Below are 10,534 nucleotides of genomic sequence, written 5' to 3' on the forward strand. Positions count from 1 at the left end.
GCCATAAAGCCTGGATGGGATTCCTCCTAGTGACCTTGTCTGCTGGCTTCGGCCCTCAAGGACCTCAGTGTTCCCAAAGGACCCTTGCGGACCCTGGCGGATCACGCAATCACCAGGCGCCCGGGAACTGCACCTGGGGAACCTGGTGCGAAGCCAGCGCCCCGCCCACCGCGCTGCAGTCCCGGCGGGCGGCGCTGGGGGCAGCGTGGAGTGCTCCCCGCGGCCGCGCGTTCTGCCCGCTGGGCTGCGCGCCGGAACCCCGCGCCTGAAAGCAGGAAACGGCGGGAGCGGGGCGGCGGGGATGGCGGGGCCGGGTTGGGGCCCCCCGCGGCTGGACGGCTTCATCCTCACCGAGCGCCTGGGCAGTGGCACGTACGCCACAGTGTACAAAGCCTACGCCAAGGTGGGTGCGGGGCGGTGCATCCCCGGGGCCGGGGAAGCGTCGAGGGCCGGGCCCCTGTGCCCGCCAGACCCCGAGCTAGCCCCGGTGGGCGCCCGTCCGAGAGGTGAGACGCGGCGTGCGAGCAGGGAGGGGCCCGCGGGCGGCCGGCAGCGTCCGTGTGTCCTTCGGTGGGTGAGGTGGTTGCTGAGAGCCGACTGCCACCCTTAGGTCTTAAACACAAACACACGCCCACGCAGCCCTGTTTTCTCCGGAGAGGCCGGTGGAGACCTCGGTGGAGCTCGGTGTCACTGGCCGAAGAACAGGCGCAAAAGAGGGAGGATACTTGAGGGGCTGGGAAAACCCTGGGACAGGGTTCTAGAAGGCTGAACCCAGTTAGGAAGCGGAGTGCGTCGGTCTAGAACGCTGAATGACATGCCTCAGTGGGGGCAGTCTAGAATACAATGGAACAGATTATGGAACAGGGTTGGTGAGCATCAGAGTGGGTGGGGAAGCGGGGGGGGGGGACGGGGGGGATTCCAGAATCCGATGTCTCCCTGTCCTGAGAAGGGGAAGATGGGAAGCCGGTAGGCCCAGTTGATGGGGGAAGAGGGGCAGAGGGAACCAGAGCCCTCTGGCCCCTTCAAGGCAGAATCATCTCATCTCCTGTCCCCATAGAAGGACACTCGTGAGGTGGTAGCCATAAAGTGCGTGGCCAAGAAGAGTCTGAACAAGGCATCCGTGGAGAATCTACTGACAGAGATTGAGATCCTCAAGGGCATTCGACACCCCCACATTGTACAGCTGAAAGACTTCCAGGTGCGGGCCTGGGGTGGGGCCACCCCTAAAGGGACCTGGAGAAGGGCGGTTCTCTTCAAGCTGTTTGTCTGCTTGTATAATCACAGTGGGACAGCGACAACATCTACCTCATCATGGAGTTCTGTGCAGGGGGTGACCTGTCTCGCTTCATTCATACCCGCAGGATTCTGCCTGAGAAGGTGGCTCGTGTCTTCATGCAGCAGTTGGGTAAAAGCCTCTGACCCCAGCCTGACACCCCTTCCCATGATCTCTGCCCCCGCTCAGTCCCCCTCCCCAGGCTTAGAGCCCTTCTTAGCAGTTGCCTCTGTTCCAGCTTGGATTTTTAGGGCCCCCTCTTTCTCATGTGCCTATCCCTGACTTAAGGATGCCATGAGAGACAGAGAGGAGTCCCCATCTGTGGGGAGTCCAGGTTTCCATAATATAAGGAACTCATAGAATGTTCCAGGGCCCAGGGGTAGGACCCAAGTGCTTTGCCAAGGAACATAACAAGAACCTAAAGGGCTGGGGAGCCTGCCGGGAGGGGGAACTTGTGAAGGGGTCCAAGAGCATAAGGGGCAAATTCTTAGAAGTGGCAGGAACCTGATACTTAAGTATTAAAGCTTGAAGAGTCAGATGGGGAGGCGAGAGGCAGGTGGGAGATGGGCTCTTCTGACCTGTTGCTTCATGTGGGTCTTGTTCCCCAGCTAGTGCCTTGCAGTTCCTGCATGAACGGAATATCTCTCACCTGGATCTGAAGCCACAGAACATTCTGCTGAGCTCCTTAGAGAAGCCCCACCTTAAATTGGCAGGTGTGTCCAGAAGAGCAGGGATGCAGTTTGGAGGGTGGGTGTGCAGAGGCCTCCCTCTGCCTGGGCACATTCAGCAGCCCTGGTTCTCATGCACCCTCTGTTGAGTCATCACACAATGATGGGCTGGGGAGTGCAGCCCCACCACCAAAAGGCAGGACTTTTCTCAGGCTACTCACACTCGACTCCAGAAGTGGACTGGATTGGGCCAGGGCTCAGTCTAGTGTCAGGGTCAAGACTCAGTGTGTGACGAGGCTCAGTGTGTGAGCAGGGTCAGGAATTGGTCTGTCACCAGGATTAGGGCTCAGCCTATAACTCGGTATGTGGCAGTGTTGGAGGGTGGGAGGTGGGGGAGAACGTGGCTGTGGCCCCTGATGGCACTTGGAAAAGAATGGACTTGAGGCTGGAGGCCAGAAAGCCAGGTATAACCTGAGCTTCTAACCCCTAGTGGGCCCTTATCCTTGTAGCTCACGCGATCAGGGTGGGCTTCCTGGAAAAGGAAGCCTGAGGAGGCTGTGCAGGGTGAGTGGGATTTCTTCTGGCTCCCAGAGGAGGATGTAGGAGGGTGTTCTAGGCTGATCTGGAGTGAGGGGCTGTGAGCAGAGGCTGCAGGGTAGGATTGATCCTGGTGAGCCTGGAGGGTGGGGAGGAGCCCTGCCCTGGAGCCCAGGGTGAGGCTTTAAAGGTCTGGAGTAGAAGCAGCTACAAGTGGAGCTCTGCTGCCTTGCCTCTTGCCTGCAGACTTCGGCTTCGCACAGCACATGTCCCCCTGGGACGAGAAGCATGTACTGCGTGGCTCCCCTCTCTACATGGCCCCTGAGATGGTGTGTCAGCGGCAGTACGACGCCCGTGTGGACCTCTGGTCCGTGGGGGTCATCCTGTACGGTGAGAACTCTGTCCCCGGCCCTACCCCGGGGCCTGCATCCTACATCACGTGTCCTCACACCGGGCCTCTCTGGGCCACTCCTGAAGGGGTCTAAGGAATGTGACTCTGCGGGCCCAGGGACCTTGCTCTGGGGGTATCTTCCAAAGGTGGGCCAGGCCAGGCTTGACCCTATCCCCTCCCAGCCTGCCATCTGCCTCCCTTCCACAGAAGCCCTCTTCGGGCAGCCCCCCTTTGCCTCCAGGTCGTTTGCGGAGCTGGAAGAGAAGATCCGGAGCAACCGGGTTATCGAGGTGAGTCTTGAAGGGCCTTGGACACTTGTTGGGCAGAGGGATTCAGGGCCCTGAGTTTGGAGACCTCACTGCCAGCTGCGCAGATTGGGGTGTGGGCTCTGGGCCAGCTCTGTGGTGCTGGGGCATGCTCTAGAGGGGAAGTTGAAGTTCCGTATGGTTCTGGAAACCCAGACCAGCTCACAGCAGGCAGCAAAGGGCTGGCCCCAGGGATTGTTGTGCAGGCCCCTTTGGGAGGAAAGCCAGGCAGGCGCATGCGCAGGCCCAGCTTGGCGCCCCCCAGTCCTGACGGACCCCTGGGTGGGGTTGAAGTGCTGGAAGCCCATGTGATCTGTCCTCCATCCTCCCTGCAGCTCCCCCTGCGGCCCCCGCTCTCCCGAGACTGCCGGGACCTGCTGCAGCGGCTCCTAGAGCGGGACCCCAACCGTCGCATCTCCTTCCAGGACTTCTTCGCCCACCCCTGGGTGGACCTGGAGCATGTGCCCAGTGGGGAGAGCCTGGCACGAGCGGTGAGCAGGCTGGTGGGATGGGGTGGGGTGAGGGCAGGTTGGGGAGCTGGCTCATCTACCCCATTCGGTGGCGAACGGGGGACCTGCCCTTCTCTGTTCCTGGTGAGCATGGGAGGCGGACATGACTCCCGATCTGTCCCCCAGACCGCCCTCGTGGTGCAGGCAGTGAAGAAGGACCAGGACGGGGACGCCGCGGCCGCTCTGTCTCTCTACTGCAAAGCTCTGGACTTCTTCGTGCCCGCCCTGCACTGTGAGTGCCTGGAGCCCCTGGGTGCAGCAGGGGTGGGGCAGCCACAGCTGCGGTGGATGGATTCCAGAAGCAGCTCCCCACCCAGAATTTTGTGGGAGACAAAGCAGAGGGTAAATCTGGAACTTGGTCCTTTTGAGGATTCCAGAGAATTTGGTGTGGGGCAGGGCAGACTCCTCATGTGAACCCCCCCCTTCTACAGATGAAGTGGATGCCCAGCGGAAGGAGGCAATCAAGGCAAAGGTGGGTGAGGGAGTCTCCGGAGGGAAGCAGGTGAGGGAGCCTGGGGCCTCTGCAGACTGGTTCCTTAGAATTTAGAAACAGAACTTCCTCTCCTAGTTGAGCCTCAGTCGACCCCCTGACATTACAGCTTGGAGTAGTCACTGAGGACCCAGAGGGAGAACTTGGAGGTGGGTGCTGGTGAGGGAGGTGGGGTGGGACGGCCCCTCTTCAGCCCCTCGCCTTCTGCAGGTGGGGCAGTACGTGTCCCGGGCTGAGGAGCTCAAAGCCATCGTCTCCTCCTCCAATCAGGCCCTGCTGAGGCAGGGGACCTCGGCCCGAGACCTGCTCAGAGGTAGGCCTGGTTCCTGGCCTCGGCCCCCAGCAGCGTCCCACCAGCCCGAGGGGGAGGCAACATGGGGTGGTCTCCCTGAGATGAAAAACAGGCTGCTCTCCTCACCCTGCACCCTTGCCCTCATCCCAGAGATGGCCCGAGACAAACCTCGCCTCCTCGCTGCCCTGGACGTGGCTTCGGCTGCCATGGCCAAGGTTTGTGCCCAGTGCAAGGGGTCCTGGTGGGGCAGGAAGAGTCCGGGTCATGACCCGAAATGACCTGGTGTCCCCGTGGCTGCAGGAGGAGGAAGCTGGTGGGGAGCAGGATGCCCTGGACCTGTACCAGCACGGCCTGGGGGAGTTATTGGTGCTGCTGGCAGGTGAGGCCCCCTATCACCACACTCCCCAGGCCCTGGGCTGTCCGGCCCTCACCACGTGTCCTCCTTCTCTTTGTAGCGGAGCCCCCAGGCCGGAGGCGGGAACTGCTTCACGCTGAGGTGCCCACTGGGGTTGGGAGCACTGGGGGGCTTCCTCTTGTCTTCTTACCCTGCTCCTGCATGGGGGACCTCCTCAGCTTCCCTCGGGGTGTTCCAAGTCTGCGAGTCAGTCCTCACAGACTTGGTAAATCAGTAGCCCCGTGCACTCCATAGGGGGCACGGGTGCTGGGGGTCAGGGCAATGGAACAGACGGATCTGGGAACCCAGCAGCAGGAAGTGGGCTGGGCTGCTTCAGGTGGAAAGGCTTTCTGGAGAAGGGAGGGATGACGAAGTCAGGGGGAGGTTGTTCTGATGGGGTAGAGGGCTGTGGAGAGTTTCAGGAGTGAGGAGGCAAGCAATTTGAAGGCCCCTTTGACCCACACCCCATGGGCACGTCTTCCCTTGGCAGGTTCAGAACCTCATGGCTCGAGCTGAATACCTGAAGGAACAGGTCAAGGTGGGCACACGGGCCGGATGAGTTCTGCTCCTGGCTGGCTGTCCCCTGTGCCCCTTTGTGTGTCTCCCCCTCTGGTCTCCCTCTGAAGGTCTCCCCACTGCGTCTCTGTCCTTTGCCCTTGTGCTCTCAGTGGCTCGGTGCCTGCCTCTGGCTGCCTCTCACCCCTGTGCCGCCTTTATGCTCCACAGATGAGGGAGTCCCGCTGGGCAGCCGAGAGCCTGGACAAAGAGGGGCTGTCGGAGTCTGTTCGTAGCTGTGAGTCCTGCCCTGGGGTCTGACCCTCTACGAAGGAGGGGTGAGGGCTGGGGGCAGCCCTGGATTCTGCCTCTTGGCCAGAGACTTAAGACTGGCTTTCTCCTTTTCCCCTCCACAGCTTGCACCCTGCAGTAACCCCAGAAGGATGACTGGACAGACCATAAGCCACCTGAAATGGGGGACACACTCACCTAGACTGCTGCCCAGAATTCTGTGGTCCTCTGCAGTGCTGTGGAACAGGCTTCCTGGATGGGCAACTCTGCGACCCCCCACATCCGAGGATCCCCAGCTCCCCTCAGGATACTCTGCACTTCCCAGACCCTGATGGCCCGTGTTTGTGTTGGGAACACTAGGCCTTGGCCCCTGAGGGAAGGGGAGCAGGACTCTGGGAGAAGTTTCCTTCATATGACTTCTGTTATTTGGTGGTTGCTGGACCCTGAGCCTGTCACTTCTGGGGCATCGGGCTTCTGTTTTTGTTCTGGGAACAGGACAGGGAGCCCTCTGCTCTTGCCCTTCTCTGTCAGCAGGCAGCTGTGCCTGTGCCCACCCCTGCCCTTCCTGGGAGCCCTTATTGCAACTCCCTTCACTCCTTGCACTGGAATGGGGCTCTCCAAGACCCCTCAGGGACCACCCACCCCACGGTATGCACCCCACAGAGCTCACCAGTCTTCGTGGGAGCTGACCCCTGCCCACCCTCTCAATATTTTAAGATAATCCTTCAGACGTGAAAATAATGTACTTCATATGGGTGGGGCAAATTTAAGAAAGCCATGCCTTGTTCCTGCTCTGGCCCAGGGGGCACGAGGGGAGGGGTCCTCAGCCTTCATCCTTGGCCCCTACTAGCCACAGAGCTGGTTCTGGCCTGGAAGGGGCCCGCATGGGGGCTGCCTGACCCATCAGGCTGCAGAGGACCCGGCGATCCAGGAGGTCTGATGTTGCTGCTACCCCAGTGTGTGACCCTGGGTGCATCCCTTCCCTTTTCTGGGCCTGGATCCGCCCATCTCTCTAATGGCGCTGTTAATACCTCCTCAGCTCGCCACGTGAGCTAAGTGACTTTAATCTGGAGAAGAATGTACACACGTGGAGTTACTTGGGGGATTCTTTTTAAAAACTGCACAAGGGTGTTGACGATCTCTAACCTTTGTGCCCTTCAGTGCCTCCTTGGGGCAAGAGGAGTCTGTCTTCCTTGCAGGAGGCTAGGTGTAAAGAATATAATTCATGGTTTCTCTATTAAATTATTTTCTGAACTTGTGCCTCTCTTCTTGCCCTGGGAAAAACAAGAGAGGTAGCACCTGTTCTCAGGCTGGGGCTGGAGAGGCCCCAGGAAAAGCTGGGAAACCTCAGGGAGGGCGGGGGAAGGTCCCAGACAGAACCCCTGGCCACCCTATCCCCCCTTTCCCTGCACCGGTGAGTGAGCAGTGAGCCAGACTGGGACACAGGGCATCCTCTAGGGTGTCTTGTGCTCATACCCAGCTCTCCAGGGCCCCACACTCTCCCCCTACCAGGTCTCAGGAGCATCTTTGGGGACTTAAAGCCCAACCCCTGGGGCAGCAACCAAGGCAGCAGTTGCCTAGCTCAGATACCACCAAGATGCTCAGCCTTCCATACTGGAAGGGCTCAGAGGGATCGGATTTCCCCAAAACCCTTGGCCTGGCCGTTGGGGGGCAGTGTAGAGCAGTAGTCCAGAGGGCAGAAGGCCTGGCTAAGGTCTCAGCTCTGCCATTTGGCCCTGAAGCTCGGGACCCATAGATTAGCCAGTTTCTTGGTAAAATGAGGGTAAAGATAAGCGCCTTGTGGCAATTTGTAAGGATTGAGTTACTGTGAGCCTGACACATGGTACAAGTTCAATAATGTTAATTTTTAGATTTAGGGAGAGGAATGCACTCTGGGTTATCTCGGGATGGGCTGCACAAGAAAGCTTCAATGAGAAAAATGAGGGGAAGGAAGAAGAATGACCGGACCCAGTGGGCAGGTGAATGGAGAAGACTGGATGGGGGAGACAGTGGGAATGAGGAAGGATGGGATTCAAAGGACAGTTGAACAGAAGGATTATGGGCTGGAGGGTTGGCCCACAATATCTGCATTGGCTGTGCAAGAACAGAGCCCAAAACTGTCACATGTGTGGGTGTGGAGAGGAGTGGCCCCACTTTGGGTATAGCAAAGGCCCGGGAGGCTGAGGCCAGCGAGGAGGCCCTGGGGAAGGGCCCTTCCTGAGCAAAACGTGTAGATGACCTCCTGGCTGTCCTTTGTCTAAGCTACCTGCCAAGGAGGGAGGCAGCCCAGCCAGAGGAGGTGGGGCTCACTCTCTAGGGTTCTCTTTGGCAGAGACCTATGGGAAATATGCTAATCTGTCCTATGCACAAGTGCAAAGGACAGAGACGGCAGTGGGGAGACCTTCAGAGGGAGACCAGAGGAGGAGACACACAATACATATGTATATATGTGTGTATATATATATATATATAATTTTTTTTTTCCTCCTAGGAGCAAGTTTCCACTTCTCACCTTTATCAGTTTGAAAGTGTGCAAAGCAGGGCAGACATGCACCAGTGTCTGCGTGCCTCACTTTGCCCTGTCCTCCCACCTCCACTTAGTCCCCCGAGCCCAGAGCCAGCACCAGGCCAAGCTGGGGGAGCACCTGAGCCTGGACCCCTGTTTCCCAAGGAACCAGCCCTGGGAGAAGCAGGTGGGCCACTGGAGCAGACTGAGGGACCCAGGTGTCCCTGGGCCCAGCCTGCCCTGTCTTTTGTTAAGCAGGGACATAGGGCAGGACATCGAACCTTGGTCCTTGCAGGAGGTCATCGAGAAAAGCTCTTGTCCCCAGAAGCCAACTGCTGTCCCAGCCGCCCACCCCCCCACCTGGGAGCCCAACCCTGAGGCTGCGACATGAGGGAAGGGCCATATCACTTTCTCTACAGTAACTCATACCCACACTTGAAATCCCACAGACACACAAACACACAGACACAGACCCTAACAGGCCACAGGCAGCATACAAAAACAACAAAGCCATGTTCAGGTTCACAGAACCATGCAGACCTGACATGGATTTATGCTCATGATCACGCACACAGAGGCATAGTTCCTGCTGAATAAGGCTGAGGCAGCCTCAGTGCCACTGCTCCCCCAGATCAGCCCACCCTGGCCCCCTTGCTCCCCTGTCTTGCCCCATAGGATTCCAGGAACAGCTAGGCCTGGCAGGCACAGGGTTAGAGGGAGGGGAGCAGGCTCTGTGGCTCCCTCCTGCTCCCCTTGCACAGCTCCCCACCCCCAACCCAGCCTCAGGCATCAGCTGGGTCAGTAGGCACGGCCAGCCTCTCAGGCTCAGCAAGTGAACATTCCGCCAGATGTCCCCAGTGCGTGCCCGGGGGCCTCCATGTCTGAGGAGGTACCATCTGGCCAATGGGGGAAGGGGAGGTCCTCTGAACTCCAAACCCCCTCACCCTCCCAACTTCTCCCTGGAGACCAGCTGGCCTCTGGAAAGTCACTGCTTCCTTCTGTACCACTCTCCCTCTGAGAGCTAGGCCTGAGCTGTCTGGGTGGGTAGAAGGCAGAAGAAAGGGACTGGAGTTGGGCAGGGGTCACCAATCTTCCTGAAATCTCCAGTATTATGGGGCCAGAATCAGGAGTCAGGGTGAGGGGAGCAGGCCGGCCATCTTTGCCATTGCTTTCTTCCTGAAAGCGTGCAGGGGGGTGGCAGGGGCTGTCTCGTCCCCTTTCAACATCTCCTGTATCCTCAGACTGCCTACAAGCATGAGAGGAAAGAAGGAGGGAAGAAAGGAGAAAGAAAAAGGCCCAGAGAGGTAAATGGTTTACACTAAATGATGGTGCCATAATGGCAGGGATTTGCTTGCCATGAACAGGGAAGTTTGGGGGGCAAGTGGCTTTCTTTGTGGCCCTCACATCACACCAGGTGGGCAGACCGGTCATGGACCAAGTGAACAGGTGGAAGAAGCAGGCTGGGAAGAGAGTAGTCACGTAGACAGGCGCTGAGGGCTTGGGAGTGCCGGCAGGTACAGAGGAGGCCCCAGTGTGGCTGTTAGCCCCCAGCTGAGGGCATGGGTATAGACAGGTATGAGCCAGGAATGAGGCAGAAGATGGGGAAGACAGAAATGAAAGGGACATGGAACTGACAGAGAAACCCTGAGAACAGGGGAGGGAAGTGGGGAGGCAGGGAGAGGCTAGCAGCGCCTGGGGACCCCTTAGCCTGTCCTCCTCGTCTGTCTCTGCCTGAGCCCCAGAGCTGGCTCCTTTAGCTCCAGAGCCTTCTGCCCCCATTCCAGGGATACACAGACACGTCAGGGCTTCCTGGGGTTCCCAGGCGTGAATAAGAAACCAGTGTGAGGGCTGAGCCCCCTCCCGCTCCCTGACCCTAGGCCCCAACCAGCTCATTTTGTGAGGGTTCAGTGAGTGCTAACTGCCCACCTCCGCAAGGCCTGCCTCCCTGCCTCTTTCATTCTGGGTCCTGCAAACCACTGAGGGAAAAGGGGTCTGTCCAATCCCATTAGGCAGAAGGCCCCTGGAGGGTGGAGTGCTGACGTGGGCCTGGCTGCTGATGCTGCTGAGGAGGCCCCCCCGCCCTACATCCAGCCTGGGGCCCCAGCTTGGGTCTCCTCCAGCTCTCGGAAGGTCAGGATCGGTTTTTGTCCAGAGACTGCCCCCGGGGCCCAGGCCCCTTACCCGGAGATGCTCAGGAGGGAAGGCCCAGCGTGACAGCCCAAGCCTCCCTGTCCTGAGCCTGCGTCCCTCCCTCCCCCACCCTCCTAATTCCTCATCCTCCCTTTCTTCTCTCTCTCCCACCTGCTTCTCCCCACATTACCTACTGAACAGGTTTTATGTTTCTTGTCCTTATTTTACAAAGGACACCTAATGGAAACTGCCC

General features: G+C 58.9%; 1 protein-coding gene across 2 annotated transcripts; it reads left to right on the plus strand.

Moving 5' to 3' along the window:
• Positions 1–262: 262 nt before the first annotated feature.
• On the plus strand, positions 263–6,899 carry ULK3 (unc-51 like kinase 3). Of its 2 annotated transcripts, XM_047074793.1 has the most exons (16): positions 263–403; positions 1,058–1,198; positions 1,285–1,405; positions 1,882–1,986; positions 2,725–2,868; positions 3,077–3,159; positions 3,510–3,665; positions 3,810–3,915; positions 4,115–4,155; positions 4,384–4,486; positions 4,616–4,680; positions 4,766–4,844; positions 4,921–4,961; positions 5,350–5,397; positions 5,586–5,652; positions 5,771–6,899. In XM_047074793.1, the coding sequence occupies exons 1-16, from the start codon at positions 302–304 to the stop codon at positions 5,785–5,787; spliced, it is 1,419 nt and encodes a 472-aa protein (XP_046930749.1). In that variant the 5' UTR covers positions 263–301; the 3' UTR covers positions 5,788–6,899. The 2 variants fall into 2 exon arrangements, with proteins under 2 accessions (XP_046930749.1, XP_046930750.1); XM_047074794.1 differs by lacking the exon at positions 263–403 and having other exon boundaries at positions 1,111–1,198; positions 1,362–1,405.
• Positions 6,900–10,534: the final 3,635 nt, after the last annotated feature.

The sequence above is a fragment of the Lynx rufus genome, unplaced genomic scaffold, assembly GCF_022079265.1.
Source record: "Lynx rufus isolate CCGP_SWC_20201006 ecotype Redwood Valley unplaced genomic scaffold, mLynRuf1.p SCAF_13, whole genome shotgun sequence".
Taxonomy (NCBI): domain Eukaryota; kingdom Metazoa; phylum Chordata; class Mammalia; order Carnivora; family Felidae; genus Lynx; species Lynx rufus.

What these genes read in the sequence shown, in the direction of transcription:
- ULK3 (XM_047074793.1), top strand. Translation starts at nt 302, where the DNA reads ATGGCGGGGCCGGGTTGGGGCCCCCCGCGGCTGGACGGCTTCATCCTC. An exon ending in AGGAGGCAATCAAGGCAAAG is followed by an intron (nt 4,156 to 4,383) that starts GTGGGTGAGGGA and finishes CGCCTTCTGCAG; the next exon opens with GTGGGGCAGTACGTGTCCCG. An exon ending in GGCCCGAGACCTGCTCAGAG is followed by an intron (nt 4,487 to 4,615) that starts GTAGGCCTGGTT and finishes CCCTCATCCCAG; the next exon opens with AGATGGCCCGAGACAAACCT.